Source organism: Pteronotus mesoamericanus, unplaced genomic scaffold, assembly GCF_021234165.1.
Source record: "Pteronotus mesoamericanus isolate MK-2021 breed Mesoamerican mustached bat unplaced genomic scaffold, CSHL_Meso_final scaffold_507, whole genome shotgun sequence".
NCBI lineage: Eukaryota > Metazoa > Chordata > Mammalia > Chiroptera > Mormoopidae > Pteronotus > Pteronotus mesoamericanus.
The window spans coordinates 2,743,887-2,760,966 of record NW_026555319.1 but is presented as its reverse complement, the minus strand read 5'-3'; the positions used below and the strand labels follow the sequence as shown (position 1 = coordinate 2,760,966).

At 52.9% G+C, this 17,080-nt stretch overlaps 1 protein-coding gene across 2 annotated transcripts; it reads left to right on the top strand.

Annotated features, from left to right (window-relative positions):
- The first annotated feature begins 865 nt into the window (after nt 1-865).
- Nucleotides 866-17,074, top strand: TCTN2 (tectonic family member 2). Of its 2 annotated transcripts, XM_054594296.1 has the most exons (19): nt 866-1,060; nt 1,206-1,313; nt 1,756-1,829; nt 2,645-2,662; nt 2,795-2,837; nt 3,102-3,202; nt 4,365-4,561; nt 4,858-4,984; nt 6,274-6,415; nt 7,292-7,354; nt 8,098-8,232; nt 8,472-8,549; nt 9,716-9,796; nt 10,377-10,488; nt 12,269-12,375; nt 14,627-14,783; nt 16,141-16,266; nt 16,404-16,492; nt 16,889-17,074. In XM_054594296.1, exons 1-19 carry the CDS (start codon nt 979-981, stop codon nt 16,990-16,992), a joined length of 1,944 nt encoding a protein of 647 aa, XP_054450271.1. In that variant the 5' UTR covers nt 866-978; the 3' UTR covers nt 16,993-17,074. The 2 variants fall into 2 exon arrangements, with proteins under 2 accessions (XP_054450271.1, XP_054450269.1); XM_054594294.1 differs by having other exon boundaries at nt 2,645-2,837.
- Nucleotides 17,075-17,080: the final 6 nt, after the last annotated feature.

Genomic DNA, 17,080 nt, shown 5'->3' with positions numbered 1-17,080 from the left:
GGTTAGTAGGTAACAAAATACTTAAGTCGCTTGACAACCTTCCATTGAGTGAGGTTCTCTGAGGCTTTATTCCCAGACATCAAGAGATTTAAGCACTTCGCTGTGTTAATGCTAATGTTACTACTGCAGCAACTAACCGTTTTGCCAGAAGCCTGTAAGAAAAAAATACAATGCTCAGAAAGTTAGATTTGCTGATCAATTAACATATAGCTAAAAAACAAGGAACATAAAGAGTAACAACGGCAAATGTTCACTTGGCCTCTGCTGATGGTCGGGCGCCGCCGAACACCATCCGCGCCGTCTTCCAGCTATCAGGGTGCACCACCCCTCCGAGGGTGAAAACGAGCCGGGAGGTACTCAGGGCTCACGATGAAGCTCATCAGCTACGCTGCCTCATTTAATTCTCACACGATCTTACTTGGGAGGGGCTATTAAGAGAGAAGGAAACACCGATCCGCTGCCTTCTCGTAGGCTCCCCGACTCCGGGTTCCAACTCGCGACCTTTTTTGGTGCACCGGACGATGCTCCAACTAGTTGAGCCTCTAGCCAGGGCGAAACTCCAGTTTTGTTTTGTTATTTAAAATTTTATCTTTATTATAATTTTTTCCATTACCATTTAGTCCCCTTATATCCCCTTCGCCCAGCGAAACTCCAGTTTTTAAACTCGAGGTAGACGGACTCCTAAGTTTCCTTGATCCCTGCGGTGGGCACGGGGCTTGTGGTCGAGGCCAGGATGCGGCTGGGGCGAGGCGAAGGGCGGGGATGCTGAGGCAAGGCCAGGGGCGGGCTTCCTGCCGCTGGTCCAATCACGGAGCGCCGCTCCGAGGCCCCTGCGCGATTGGTGGTTGCCATAGCTCCCGGCGTTCGCTTGACAAGATGGCGGCGGAGGGGAGACGGGGCCCGCGGTGCTGCGTCCCGGCGCCTCCCGACTTCTAGGGTGGGCGCGGCTCCGCGTGCGGGCCCTGGGAGGTCCCAGACATGGGCTCGCCACCGCTGGCGCCTCTGCTCTTGGGGCTCCTGTTTGTGCAGGGCGTGCTGAGGCCGCTGTCGGCGGACCTGGGTATGCACCGCGGGGCCGGGGCCTGCAGGGCCGGGCTGACAGACGAGGCGCTGAAGCGGCCGGATGCGGAGTCGCCGCCGAAACGGGCGGGGGACACAGACTCCGCCGCTACTAACCCTTCCCTGTCCCCTTCCTTCTCGCCTAGTGTTCATCCCTTCCTTCATCCGCATGTCCGACCCCGTGGTCAGCGCGTCCCTGGTAGGCGACACCGAGGATGTGGCCGTGTCCCTGTCCCTGCTCCAGGCCGAGGCGGGTAAAGAGTCCGGCCCTTCCGTGGGGAGGGCGGGGTCGGGGCCAGCCCCCGGCCGGCTGAGGAAACGGGCGAGATGGCACCCTGGGGGTCCCCTGCCGCTGTCCACAGCGCAGTCGATGTGGCGCGGAGGGAGGGGCGCTGCTGTGGACCCGAGACGACCCGGACAGGCCCCATCAAAGCTGACAGTCACAGGGGCCAGCATTCAGTGAGCTGCGCCCCGTGCCTGACACGCATCCCTCATTGTCCCAATGAGAACAGTACTATCTTTTAATCCCATGAGACCAAGGAAGACGCTGACGTTCAGAGAGGCTGTCACTTTTCCGAAACCACGCAGCTTGGAAAGGGCTCGATCCTCGGCTTGGAAAGGGATTCCAGCCCAGGGGGCGCGTGCACCTGTGAGCTGCTGCGCAACACCACCGCCTTGCGCTCTCGCCTCCTTTAGGATCCCTGCCAGTTCCCGCGTGTGGCCCACCGAATGACACAGGAGACTGGAGTTTGACTGTGACCCCCAGCGTGGTAAGGCCAGAGGCAAAACCTCTCAGTGGCATCCGTAGAGACCTGCACTTAGTGCCTCTTGAGTGGACAAGATGCAGCTGTCTCAGTGCTGCTACTGCCATGGACTGTGGGCTCTCAGGTCCAGTGGACACCCATCCAGCCCAGAGGTCCTTCCCCCCTGAGATAGGAATCATTGGACAAGTCGCAGAGGGTCTGTGCACCCTCTGAAATTGGGTGTCAAATCACGTGCGCAGGTGCATTTTTCTTACAAGGGGGTTGCCCGCTTTCATCAGATTATCAAGTCCGTGACTCAGAAAGCTCCTTTAACCACAGATCTCATCCTACTCTGAGTTTATGTGTAAGGGCACTCAAGCCTGGAGAGATTAAATATCTTCCATTTAACTCATGTTAACGAGTGCCTAGTATGTGCAAGATACCAGCCCCACAGTTTACAGAGGGTGAGAAAGACAGACTCTGCACCTCAGGAACTGCGGACTGTCTACAAGAGCCTTTTGTGGTTGTCCTTTTTCCTGATGTTAATTTATTTATTAATTTTTTCCAGTAGCTTGTTTTGTGTATTGAATCTTCCACTGGCAGGATGATAAACTCAAAAGGGGCGGGACAAACTGAGTTAATTTTCAGACCTGTGGTTAGCTTTCTCGGAGGATCCAAACGTGGCTTGCTTTTATGTTAAACTGAGGATTTGGAAACAGAATTATGTCATCTTTGTATACAGTTCTCCTTTTGTAAAATGAACCGAGGCCAGTGTGTGAATTTGTTGTGTTTTCTATGACTGTAGATGCTAAAAGGCACCGTAATCAATCTCTTCCTTTCAGAATGCGCTGGAAGTGACGGTGAGGTTGAGGATGGGTCCACAGGGGTGTCCCCCCGAGACAGATCCCTTCTCTGAGTCCCCGTGTATCGTCCAAACTCTGCTGGTTTCAGCGTCTCACAATTCATCCTGTTTGGCACATCTGCTCATCCAGGTGGAGATTTATGCCAACTCTTCCCTGGGCCGGAACGCGTCAGGCAAGTGAAGTGTCCTGACTCTCAGAACGTTCGTGTGGACCAGTTTGCCGGAAGCAGCCCTGTGTTTGCCGCACTGGGGTGTTGGGTGGAGCGGCGTGCCCAGGCCTCGGGCGCGCTCTGTGGGGAGCTCGCTTCAGGGACTCCGCGCTGTAACGGGGATTTGTGAGCAGCCATTCGGCTTTCTTTTCGGGGCCAGCCCTGTGGCTGTGCTTTGCCAGAGGGTGTGTGTCACAGCTGAGGTTCCCTGTTGCTTGTCCCTTTCAGAGAACGTGACTGTTATCCCTAACCAGGTGTACCAGCCTCTTGGTGCCTGTCCTTGTAACTTAACCGCCGGGGCCTGTGACGTTCGCTGCTGCTGTGACCAGGTAGGCGCCTCCTGATTTTCGGGAACAGGGTCACGGTGGCTGGGGGCACGGGGAGAACGCTGGCGGCGCCCCCGCAACAGCTTTCTAACTGTGTTTCATGCGGCACATTGTCTTCAAATCGAGGATTTTCTTATCTGGCACTACCAGTCTTGTGTGTGGAAATAAAAAGGTATCTCTTTGGACGAAGTCATGATTGGAACATTATACTGAGAGGATGGTTTTAATATCCTATTTAGAAGCCGTTAAAAGAATATAAAAAGGAAAGAGAACATTTTTTTAACGAGTTTTAGAAAATTTCTAGAGTTGTAGAGCCATCATGACCACCTAATTTTAGAACCACTGCCCCAAGAAGCAGCCCTGTGCCCGTTTGCAGGCACCGGCCGGCCGCTGCTGACCTGCCCTCTGCCTCTGCGGCCTTGCCCGTCCCCCGGCGTTTCATCCAAGGGGAGGCATACACCGTGGCCTCCGGCTCTGGCGGCTCTCGGCCCGCGTCGTGCCTCCCGGCCCGTCGGCGCTGTAGCAGCCGTCAGAGCGCCGCTCCTTTCCGTGGCCCCGTCGCAGTCAGTCCCGGGATGGGTGGGCCACGTTTTGTCTCTCCATTTAGATGTCTGAGGCCTTTTCACATTTGGGCTGCTCTGAGCAATGCGGCTGTGAACGTTGGTGCGCAAGTTTTTGCTCGGCTGCGCGTTTCCGTTTCTCTTGGACCCACTACCTAGGGGCCGATGCTCTGCCACGCCGTGACCGGGCTTAACCTTTGGAGAAGCTGTCGTTTTCTGAGGCGGCCGCCCCGGCCCCGGCCCCGGCCCCGGCCCGCCAGCGCCTGCGAGGGCCGGCTTCCCAGGGCTGCCCTGCCCGTGTCGCGGGCGTCCCGGGTGGCAGCCCCCGGGGCGGGACCGGCTGGGAAAGCGCTGTGATCGCCTTCTGTAGCTCTAGTCGCATATGATGGCGAGGATCTTTTTTATGTGCTTGTTGGCCAGTTTTATATTTTCTTTAAAAAAAAATTATTTGTTTTGAGAGAGGGGGTAGAGAAAGAGAGGGAGAGAAATGACGTGCGAGAGAAACGTGGATTGCTCGCCTCTCCCACGCCCCAGCCGCGCGCTTGGGCGGCGGCCGCCCCGGCGGAGCGCGCGCCTGCCCCGGCCCCTGTCCGTTCCCTCCGCAGGAGTGCGCCCCGGCCCTGACCCAGCTCTTCAGGGCGTCCTGCTTCACCGGCGCCTTCGGCGGGGACGTGAGCCCGCTCTCCGATCAGCTCTGCGCGGCGCGGCGCGCGCCCGGGGCCGCGGACTGGTTCCCGCTGCTGTGCGTGCAGTCGCCCCCCGCCAGCTCGCCCTTCCTCGGTTACTTCCACCGCGGGGCCCTGTGAGTGGGAGGCCGGCGGGCGCGTGGGGCGGGCGGGGCGGCGGCTTCCCGCATGGTCGACGCGGCAGGCGTCGCTCTTAATACTGAAGTGAGAGCTGAGCGACGTAGGGTTAGCCGTTACCCACTTTATTATTATTTCTTAACCATTAACCACTTGAGAGTATATAGTTCAGTGGCGTTTAATACAAATACCATTTTGGTAATTAAAAAAGTAGAGAATAAGATTTCGACAAACAATTGCTTTTAGCAGGCAAGAGCTAAAAGTGTTAGCGGTAATGTTTCCTACCGGCGCGCAGGGCCCCGGGCCAGCTGGCTTCCCCTGACGTGCACTCGCACGCCGATCCCAGAGACACCTCGGACTTCGGTTACAAACAAGGAGACCCAGTTATGACTGCGGACAAGGCCTATCTTACTGTTCCTCAGGTAATACTTTCCATTGTGATATGCGAGAGCCTTTTCTTATTTTTGTAAAAGATTTTATTTACTTTTAGAACGAGGTGAAGGGAGAGAGAAAGGGAGGGAGAGAAACATGGATGTACAAGAAAAACACCGATTAGTTGCCTCTCCAGCAGCCCCAGCCTGGGACCTGGTCCCCAACCCAAGCATGTGCCCTGACGGGGACTCCAACCGGTGACCTTTAGCTTTGCCAGAGGACACCCAGTCCTCTGAGCCACACCAGCCAGGGCCTTATTTTTTCAACCTATGTTTAATTTAACTCATATTGCTCTGAAAAACTCCAGTCTAAGTTACTTATTTTTTTTTTCCTACTGATTTTCTAGGTGCTCAGCTATGGTCTCTCCATTATTTTTTTTCATAGTCATTCTTAAATTAATCACTCTCTTTGCTAAATCTCAGACTAAACTTAGTAAAATCAGAAGACATTCTGTAGATTTCCATTGAAGTAACTCATTCTTCACTTCTGTTAGTTTAATAGCCAGTTTCTGGTAAGCTATGAATTTCACATATTAATTAAATATGTAATAAATTAAATATATAATTTAATATATTCAATAACCCAGAATTTTAAAAAAATATTTTAAGGCTGTAGAGTTTTATGTGAAACCTTTTTTTTATGGTCAAAATTCTGTGGGAAAAATATTTGTGGGCACGAAACACAAGCGTCTGGCCCTGCCTGGTGTGGCTCAGCTGGTTGGAGCGCCAACCTGTAAACTGGAGGACTGTGGGCTTGGTCCCTGTCGGGCGCAGGCCTGGGCTGCGGGTTTGATCCCCGCCCGGGGCGTAGGAGAAGCAACCTCTCTCCCCCTCCCTGTCCCTCTCTCTAAAATCAATAAGCGTGTCCTTGGGTGAGGATGAACAAACAGGCAAAACACAGGGGAGTCTAAAAATCATTTTTCTTTATTCATATGAATCCATTTCTGTGGTTCTAACAAAAATCTGGTTGTAACGAGGAAGAGAAATGAAGTCGAATGTAGTCATGTTTCTGCCAAGTGAATGGAGGAGGGCAGGGGACTTCCTTGGTTTTGATGGAATAATATTTTTATTGAGACTCCTCAGCGGGTGGCTTCCAGACTTTGATTAGCAAATTAACGAGATTTTCCCCTAAAGCTGGGCGACTGGGGAGCGCAGCGGCCGCCGCTGAGGCTGACCCCGCGGCAGGAGCGGGCTGCGGGGGGCGCCTCTGCGAGATGCCAGCCTGTGCTCCGCGATCGGAGCCGAGGCTGCAGACCTGTCCGGGTTTCCCCTCACCCCAGGTGTCCATGGCTGGGCAGTGTGTGCGGGAGGCCCCCGTGGGCTTCCTTCAGAATTTCGACGTCCGGTGCGTCACCGATGTGGGAGACTCCCGAGAGCAGGATGGCGCGGTCAACGCCAGGATAAAGAACGGCGCCGTAGGAGGTGCGTCACCTTGGTCTGAGGAAAGGACAGAGGCCTGAGTGTTTAGATAAACTCTGGTCTCGTGAGAATAAAGATCATTTCTGCTGGATCCACTGAAAATAGCATTTCAGCCGCCGGTCGAGGAAGCTGTTGTCTTTGGAAGAAGTTCCGTTCCATAAGGCAGTGTGTTGCATCTTAGTTCTTTTTGAAGAACTGAGGTGAAATTCACAGAGCATAAAATGAACCTTTTTAAAGTGTACAGTTTGGTGGCATTTCATCCACGCACAATGTAGTGCAACCAAGCGCCACCTCTGTGTTGCGACATCTTACACACATGCAGTCGTACAGTGCCCGGCCTTCTGCGTCTGGCCTCTCTCTCCCTCAGCATCAGGGTTTGGGATCGTGCATCCTGTGACTAGGCCCCGTTCTGTGACCTAGTTCATCCTGTGAGGGACACTTGGGTGGTTTCTGCTGTTGGCCGTTGTGATGATGGGGCTGCTGGGAACACTCGTGTACGAGTGTCTGCGCGCACAGCTCATTCCTCTCGGCGTGTACCTAGCCAGGGAGTTGCGGGCTCACAGCGTCACTTAACTTTTCGAGGACCCTCCAAGTTGTTTTCTATGGTGACTACACTCTTTTAACGTCCCCACGAGCAGTTCCTACGTGACAGTGTCTCTCCGGATTGTTAGTGCTGACATTGGACTCTCCTCCGTTGTGATTAGATGCCAACAGCAGTGGGGTCGCCATCCGACGGTGTTTGGAGAGTGGGAGGGAGTTTCGTAGTTGGCGCGCAGGACAGGCAAGCACCGTGTTTGCTTGAGAAGTTTCATTTGCATAAGTAAGTGTGGTCATGTCAGCCGTGTCGTCCTGAGAAGGTTAATTCATGTGTCTTTTTAGGTGTCATCACGCCGACAGTCATCTATGAGGAAGCAGCTGACCCAGACAGATTCATCAGTACAGGTATTTTAATGTTCCACATTTATCTCATTTCCCCAGAAATACATGTGTCATTGCTTACAAGTAATGTGCACTCCTAGATTAAATGCATTTTAATTAAGAATTTAAGGAGGTTCGCCACAGTCGGAAAGCCATGCACCAGGCTTTTGTTTGTCCCTTGTTCCGCCTTCCCTTGCTTCAGAGTCTCTAAGTGACCTCGAACCACTTCCTCCGCTCTTGGCCCCTTCTGGTTGCAGGGTCTGTGAACTCTTTCCTAAAAATTTTTCAGATAGGTAAAGAGTTTCTTAGGATGAGCATTTTCACTTCCTGTTTCTGGTTTTTTTTTTGGATAGTTCACCTGTGCAGTGGCGATGCCGACGAGCCGTACAGAGCTGGGCTGGTAGTGCCAGGGCTTTTGTTTGTAAGGAAGGGCGATATTTGTGCTTCTTTTCAGTGTGTGGTAATTGCTGAATTTATCCATCACGTCATCAGATCTCGGTGGATGCTGCCGCGCAGCAGTGGGCTGGGCGGCAGGCACCGCTCCACGGGGCTGACGCTCTGTGGTCCCTCCTTTAGCACGCGTCCTACGCAGCACTTGCTCCGAGCCGTGAGCTGGGAGGCCGGGGCACGGGTAGAGGGAGGGGGCAGGCCTCACGCAGGACACTGTGATCGGCCGAGCAAGCCCCTGTCGCTGACCTGGTAGGGCCGGCCATAGACTTGAGCCCGCAGCGGGTATTTAATTTACAAAAGTTTTCTTGTGTTTGCAGAAATACTTTTAAGTACTGGATCAGCCCCCAGAAACGTGATTGTGGAAGAACATTATGTTTTCAGATGGAATAATAATACAATCAGCGACGTACACATCAGAATTGTTAGGGCAGAAATCAATGCCCACCAGAAAGGTAACTTGGCTGAAGGTGGCGAGACTGCTTTCATTTTAAAATGTTTTCCTTTCTGCAAGGTTCTCATATGTATAACATAAAACGAAGTCATACTTGTTTCTTATTTGCGATTTAATAAAAAAGACTTCCTTTTGCATGTCGAAATGCAATTATAAGGTAAAGAAAATAACACTATGGGAGATAATTCCTTTTCCTAGTGGAATGGAGCACATGACATTTTTGTTTTGTTTTATTTCTAGGAATCATGACACAGAGATTTACAGTAAAATTTTTAAGCTATAACAGTGGTAATGAAAAGGAAACCTCTGGAAACCCAGGTGAGATGGGACGTGTCAGTCAGCGGCCTCACAGCCCCCGCGTGCACGATGATTCTAAGTAGCCCTCCGACTTTAGTTTGTGACTTGGACCTTTCTCCTTCTCTGGTATGACACTGTATTCTTTTTCTGGTAACAACCTTTTGGGTTTTTTTTTTTTTTTGCATAAATAGTTGTAGATAGCAGCAAGTTGGTATAAATGAAAGACATTTTTTCCCTTCAGCTCCTGATCTTTTGAAAAAGAAGCAACACATGTAAAAGGTTGCTGAAATGAGGGTTTTAAGGAAGAATAAGCTGCAGATGATGAGCTCCTAATCTGGGGACCGTGATAGACTTCCCCAGGGCTGGGAGCTCCCTGTCCTGTGCGTTTTGTATTTATGGGCACGTAGACCGCCTCTCGACTGTGGGGGCGGCCTTCACTTTGGGAGCTGTAGGGCGGGGCTTTCAGAGGGGAGGTGTCATGACGTCTGCAACTTGTTTTCAAATGGTCCTGCAAAAAAATGCAAGTGTGTGTGTATATACACACATATATGTATATACACATGTATACACACATATATACACGCATATATAGATACACACACGTAGAGAGAGGTGTATATATAATACAGATAAGATACCTATGGCTCAGTATTGACAGTTGTTGATTTTAGATGGTGGTCTTCATGGTATTACTTTAAATTTTTCTGTACAGATGAACATTTTCATAATAAAAGGTTGGGAACAATAATTTGGATTAATAGCCGACGGGTAGGAATAGGACCCAACCAGACCGTGGGGTTGAACCAGTTTTCCAGGAACGTCCCCACTGAAGGGTCCCTTGGGTCTGGGTGTCCTTCGCAGGCTCCCTGGTAAGCGGGGGCCCTGCCTCTCGGCAAATATTCGTTAAGGGCCTGCGCAGCAGAGCGGTCCAAGCCGGGCACCTTCCTGCTTTTCACTTTTCCGATTCTAATTCTGAAGTTGATTTGAAATGTCTCATGAATAGCATTTGTTAGCACAAATGGAGGCGATGCCCCCCCGCCCCCGCCCAGGCCATTTTGAGAAAGCTTCGCCGCCGGTGTCCCGTCAGCGTGCGTCCCTGCTGCGTGTCGGGGGCGCGCCAGCGCTCGCCGTGGTGTGGACTGACTCTAGAAGCAGAGACGTTGCCTCTCCTCTGTTGTACTGTCTAGGTTACCAACTTGGCAGGCCTGTCCGAGCCTTAGATGCCAACAGGAAGCGTGACATCACGACCTTACACCTTTGGCAGCCAGGTAACGTGCTCTGGTTACAGGGCTGGCTCTCCGGTAAACTACAGTCGGAAATATTGCCATATTTGAATCTAACCAAGCAAGCAATTACTTTAAAGTTCCGTTGGTTTGTTTTGCTGCCGGGGGGAGGGGGGGGTTATTTTTTATGCCCTTTTTCTTTCTGTTGTTGTTGTAAAAAGTGTTACCAGTGTTTGTGCCTGAGATGCTGGTTATTAGAGAGGTTTAAATGCAGGGTTGGCTTGAGAGTCCTGGCCCAGCTGCCTGTTGCCCAAGGCGGTGCTGACCGGAGGCAGGGTAGCCTTGTTCCAGGCAGCAACCCCTCATGTCCGTGGCTGTCCGCCACCTCGGCCGGAGCTCTGAGCTCCCTGCTCAGAGCCTGCCGTGGGCCCCGGGCGCGCCGACCAGAGAGGCGCCGGCGTTTGGCCCCGGAAGCGTCAGAGTCACAATGGCCGCTGTTCTGGAAAACTGGAAACTTTATTTCTACTCATTGCTTTCTCTCTGTGTTTCAAGAAAAACTTTGATGTAAATCTTTTCTTTTATGGAGGAAAAACTAGTAAGAGATATGCTCTTTTGTATTTTATAGCCGGAAGAGGTCTGTGCGCATCAGCACCTTTCCAGCCCGTGGCGTTCGGGGAGAACGCGCTCTCGGGGTGCCTGTTGGAAGTCGGGATCGACGAGGACTGCGCTCGGCTCAGGTGGGCGTCCCCTGCGGGGTTCACCTGCACCGTCGGCGGCTTGCTCACAGTTAGTTCACCGCGTGCATCCTAAGGACAACGAGGATGTGGAAAATTAGGGTCTGAATAAAAAATGGATGTAAAAATGGTAGTGAGTATTGAATACATGCAAAGGTACAATACAATGTAGAGCTGATTCAAATATCAGTGTAAGGGAAAATAGACTTCTTTTCTTGGGACTGAAGCCATTTCATCCACATGTATGCAAATTTCCCTGCTGAAGTGCGTTCAGCTCCTCGGAACCCAGGGCTCCTGGAACCGTAAGAAGGGCCTGGCAGCTGTCGTTGGTGGGTCAGCACTTATGCCCTTTCATGAAGAGCTGTGTATGAAGAGCTTTCCTCTTAATTGGGTGGCATTTGGAACGTGTTTTTACAGATACGCATATACATTCTTTTTAATTTTTAATTTATTTTTCCCCTACCCTTTCCCTGTGCCCACCTCAGTTCATTTTAAAAAACAAATTGAGGTGAAATGTATGTGGCATCATTAATTGTTTAAGTGGCATTTAGTACATTCATGATGTTGTGCGGCCCTCGCTTCTCTTTGGTTCAAAGCACCTTCAGCTGCAGAAGGGAACCCCGCCCTTAGAGCCACCTCTCGTCCGTGCCCCCCGCCCCCGGCGCCACCAGCCCTGTTCTGTCCCCAGACTTGCCTGCTCTGGGCACTTCCCGTCAGCGGAGCCCCACGCTGTGTGGCCTCTGTGCCTCGCGTCTCTCGCGCAGCGTCACGTTCTCAGGGCTCATCCGCGCTGTGGCCAGTGTCTGGGCGTCGTTCCTTCTTGTGGCTGAGTCACAGCCCCCTGTCTGGGCGAACTGTATTTTGCGTGTCCTTCATCTGCCGTTGGACATGTGAATTGCTTCCGCCTGTCGGCTGTTGTGAATAATGCGGTTGTGAACATTCATGTACCAGTTTTTGTGTGAACATCTACCTTTAGCTCTTTCGGGCATATGCCCGGGAGTGGAATTGCCAGATCGTATAATAATTCTAGTTTAATTTCTTTAAGGGACCTCCACATTGTCTTACACAGTGGCTGCCCCATCTTATACTCCTCCCGGCCGTGCCAGAGGCTTCCAGCTTCTCCACGGCCCTGCCAGCACTTGGTATTTTCCACCTTTTTGATAATAGCCATCCCACTAGGCATGGAGTGGTATCTCCTTGTGCTTTTTTTTTGCCTGCGTTTCTATACTTACTTCATCCGTACCGTATCCTGAGTGGTGTAGTTTACTGGGGAGCAAGGAGAAGTTGGGGGAGACACTAAGAAGGGAAGAAAACTGTGGGTCTAAGTCGCCCACCGCGACTCCTGATCGCAGGGAGCGAGTCAGCGTTTGGCCGCTGCAGCTCATGTGACACGTATCCTCCGTTGACATTCCTGGAAGGAGGGGTGCAAAGTTCCAGTTCTTAGTCTTCTCGTAATTTTATGGCTCCAAATTCTAGCTAACCATTCAGGTTCCTTTTATTCTTGGATCACTCTGGCCCGTGAATGTATGCAGGGAACGTTATGTGGGCTCTACCCACTTCCCGTGTTTTGCGACACTCGGCAGAGTCTGTAAACCACATGATACCGCACAAGTTACCAACATTTCAAGTTCAAGGTCAAGGATGACTCCTGCATGCCCCTCCCTCCCCAGTTGGCAGGTGTTCACTCAGGCTCCAGCAAGCTCAGCGTGGGGGCCCCTGCGAAGGGCCTCGGGGTGGGACTGGCTGGCGGACATGCCCTGAGGACTGTCTGACTCTCTTGCAGGGAGAAGGCGGTGGAAATACTCGATTCATTAACGCAAGCAACTCACGTTGCGATGCGGGGCGACTCCGATCACAACGATCTCAGCGACGGCTGGCTCGAAATAATACGTGAGTCGAAGCTGCGTGTGCGGTGCGTGAGGCTGCGCTGCCGGGGCTCTGCGGCGGCGGGGCCCTGCGTGGCTGCTTGTCTCTCTTTGCCGTGGTTCAGCTCAAGTGCGTTCAGAGGTTAGCAGTCCAGGCAGGAGGCTTGTCATGTCTTCGCCTCCCATTCCTGATGCCTTTTTTGTTTCTAAAAAAGGAAACCCATATGAAGGTCAAATTGCCCAGCTGTTTTACGAGCTAACCGTCTTTGTAAAGGAGGCTTGAAGATTTTTAGTGCCTTTCGATTTGCGTTGTTTTTGGTTGGCAGAAATAGGGGCAGATCAGCGGGGGCCGGGGCCGGGGCGGGTGGGAGGAAATGAGGGGTGACTGCTAATGGGTACAGGGTTTCTTTCGGGGACAGTGAAAATGTTCTAAGGTTGAATCGAGTAGTTATGGTTTCACAGCTCTGTGAACAGACTAAAAACCACAGCATTGTATCCCTCGCTGGGGGAATTGTATGGTATGCAAATTATGTATCAGTGAGGCTAAAAGAAGAAATCAAGGCGCAGCAGGTCTAAGAGCAGAGGGCTCACCGAGGCCGAATGACGAGACCCCGGGGTCCAGGGCCTTTTCTCCCTGGTCGGAGGCAGTTACAGCGTCGGGTTCGTAGGGGCTTGTGTGCCTGGAAGACGGGACACTGCGCCCATGTGCCCCATGGAGCCGAGGCGACCCAGACGTAGCCAGCCACAGCCAGCCTGATTTCACCTGCTAACCCACGCGCCGTCTGGGCTCTGGGCTCCGGGCTCCGGCTCTCTCCGGCGGTCAGCGCAGCGGCCCAGGGTCGCGGCTTCTTGTGGCCGAGCCAGAACTAAACCTGGGCTGCCAGCCTCTGTCCTCACTGCTCAGCTGGCAGGTCGGTACGTCTTCGTGGTTTCCGGGAGACCTGAGCGTGTAGATGCAACGAGCAGAGCTTCTGTCGCGCTAGTTCGTGCAGTTGCCTTTTGGAGCCAGAAGGAGCTAAGTGGCTCTGCAGGACCTGCTCTCCTAAGCCCCCTCCGGTCCCTGCGGTCGCTCCTGTGCCCCCGCCTCTGCCTGGCTGGTGGGCGGCTGCCGTCCTTCACACCCTCTGCGCCCACCTCCGCTCAGCGGGCCTGGGTTTGCACGAAGCGCCTTCTGGACAAGCGCCTGCGCCCTCCCCAGCCCTCGTGATCAGGGCCCTTCCCCCCGGCACCCTTGGGTGGCCAGGGCCCCTCTCGGACCTGGGCAGCGGTCCTGGTGGCCACCCGTTCTCGAGTCGCTCGTCCCAGAGTTAGACCCTCATTTGGGAGTCGAACCCCGAGGTTGGGGCCTGTCAGCTGCTGGGCTCTGGCACCTAAGAATGACCGAGGGGTGGAGGGAGGGTGTCGGTAAGACACCACCAAGTGAAAAGTACCGGGAATCGCAAGGCAGGGCACCCAAGCTGGGCAGATACAAAATCCCAGGTGATGACATTGTGCTGCCTTCAAGGTAGAAAACAGCTTCTTTCTCATGCCTAAGCCAAAGTCACCCTGGATCTTGGTTAATAAACAGAAGAGAAGTGATATCGAACCCATGTGTCAGGAGGAGGAAACCAGACACTGTAAAGAAACAGTGTCACCGACCTTCCAAATCCCCAGGGAGACACAGAACCGCCCCCCAGCCCCCGCCCGGAGTTGCCTGAGAACTTGCCACTCACCTCTGATACTTGACCTTGCTCCTTTTTCCCGCTGTGAGCCAGCTTTCAAGGTGAATGAAAATTAATTTCTCATCCAGTTTCATTCTCTCCCTTTTGTATTACTGCTCTGGCTACACATTAGGATTTTGCTTTTAAACTATTTATAACACACTAGCTAACATTGTTAGTATAGATTTTAAATGGCTTAGTCAATTGCTACAAGGACAGTGACTTCATGGGATAACACCCAGTGCATTTACTGCAACTGTGTAGTATTTCTGTTAAAGCTCTGGCCAGATTTCAGGGAGGGCCCTGGGAACAGAATCGTGACTTAGGGTTTTATTATGCGGGTCAGGGTCAGGGATTTTAAAGTTTCAATGACTGACTTAACATACAAGGAAACACTTTGAACACAAGGGGTCATACAGTTACGGGGTGACAAACAACCAGAGCCTATTAGAGATTTACGCCTCATTATTGTGATTCCTATCTAATAACATTTCCCGTTTTTTGGTATCCTGGCATCGTCGAAAAATGTATGACCAGGTTTCTCTTTCCTCAATGCAAAACCTGCCATTTCTGCAGGCGCGGACGCCTCTGACGCCGGCACCGACCCGTCTGTGGGCAGCGCCAACGGCACCTGCCTGGGTGTTCCCGCTCAGCTGAGCATCCGCATCCTCGTCTCGGACGCCGGCGCCGTGGAAGGGGTCGCTCAGCCGGAGATCCTTGGTGCAGAGGCAAGGTCCGACTGCGTCGCGCCTGGGTGTGGCCGAGAGAGCCGGTGAAGGGCAGGGCGTTCCGGAGAGTGGGGTGTGCTGGCTCAGAGCCTGGCGGTTTATTCACAAATTTCACTTACTAGCAATATATGCATAAGTGGAAAATGTATCAACTGTGTTTGTAATGGAAACTTGTTCTCACTCACAAGTACTTATAAAGCGCTGTGTAAGGGATTCTGCAAGGTGTCTAGAGGGTACAAAGATGAATAAGGGGCTGCACGGTGCTAAGCATGTTTTGAAATCCATGAATGTAATTGGCACAGTGACCGGGGAGTATTGCCCAGTGGTTAGAGGTTTTGGGAGCCGACAGGCGGGTTCGAATCATGGCTCTCCCAGTTAGTTATGAGCTCTGTGAGCCTGACAGTTCCGTCGTCTCTTCTGAGCAGCAGCTTTCTCAGCTGCAAGATGGTGATACGACCGTTACGTGTCAGGCCTCTATCAGCTCTAAGTGAAGGGCCCCATTTATGCTGACTTAGAAGGGGAGTTTATCGGTTCAAGTTCTGAAAAGTGCGCATGCGTCTTGTCCGTGGGTCATGGTTTCCGTGTGGCCAGGGCTCTTTTTCCTCCGTCCCTTGGCTCCTCTTTCCTTCGGGTGGGCTTCCTCCTGGGTGAGGTGCTCAACAGGTGGTGAAGGTGAACACCCGCCATCCCAGGCTCATAGCCCCTTGCGAATCCAGTGGAGAGGCTCTTTCCTATCTTCTCCAAAGTGGCCTACGCGGGCTGCCATTGGTTTAGGTCGGGTCATGTGCTCCTCTCTGAACCAGTCACTGTGGCCAGGGCGCTGGGCCGCTCTGGTGGGTGAGTCTCAGCGATGGGCCCGCCCCCCAGGTTCAGGTGGGTCCCTTCTGGTCCATCACCTGAGAGTTGGGGGTGGTTGCCCAAGGGAAAACTGGGCTGCGATTACCAGGGGGCAGGGTGCCGGGTGGGCAGAAGTGACAGGTGTTAACCACCCAAGGCGCCTGGTCCTGCCCCGAGGGTCCCAGAGCACGCGGCCCTGTGCCGGGGACACGGAGAGCTGCGAGCGCCGTTAGCAGCTGCTATCACTATTGTTGTCACGTAGCCTGAGACAAATATGTGGAAAAGCAAATTAGCTTCAGAAGCACTGGGACGACAGGAGACGGGCGGGCGAGGCGAGGCTGGCAAAACGCGGGCGGCGCCGTGTCTGGGAGACGGGCCGAGCGGTCCTTCCGCTGCCCTGCCCACCCTGTGCACGTTCGAAAGTCTGCGCCACAGCACGGGGTAGCTCAAAGCTTGGTCGGGGACCCCGGCGCCCTCGGCAGACCGGGCGCGGGTCCCCACGTGTGCCTGCGTCCTCTCTCCCAGGGTCTCCTCGGTGAACTGGCAGTTCCCCTGCGGGCTCACCTGTGGGCTCAAGCCCGGCCTCCTCCCTCTCAGCGCCTCGGTGCAGTTCATTAAGATACCGGCACAGTCACCACGGCCGCCGACAAGGTAACCGCCCGAGCTGACATCTTAGCAAGCGGACAAATACGTACATTCAAAAATAAGTTTTTGTCTTTAACTTTTGATGCTTTTCACCAAAAGTGTGCTGCGTTGAAGCTATTGTAATCTTCTAAAATGTTTTATAGATTCCAGATCAACTTCACAGAGTATGACTGTGACAGAAATGACGTGTGCTGGCCACAGCTCCTCTACCCGCTGAGCCGGTATTATCAAGGTAGGTAGAGCCAGCTTCCAGAATGCGCATCAGTATGTTGTGCATAAAAAAGCTTAAGAAGAAAAAATTTACTGATAATGTTGCCACATAAAAGTGGTCATTATTTGCCCTGGCTGGTGCAGCCCGGTGGATTGAACGCCAGCCTGTGAACCAAAGGGTCGCTGGTTTGATTCAGCCTAGTCAGGGCACAGCCCCGGGTCGCGGGCCAGGTCCCCAGTTGGGGGTGTGTGAGAGGCAACCACACATTAATGTGTCTCACCCTCTCCTTCCCTCTCTCTAAAAATAAATAAGTAAAATCTTTAAAAAATGATCACTATTAATGTTTTGGCTTCTATTTAGTATTTATTTTTAAAAAGTGGCGAGCTAAGACTGTTGCGAGCTCGCCTTGTCTTGCAGGAGAGCCCTACTCCGAGTGCGTGGCCAAGGGCCTGCTGCTGGCGTCCTTCTCCGCGCTGGCCGTGCTCCTCCGGGGCCCCTGGCCCCGACGATGCCGAGTGTGACGTTCGGCCGCCGTCCGAGGCCCTGCAGACCACAGGCTTCTACTTAGGCGATCTGTTGTACTCCTACGTGCATTTCTAATAAATGAAG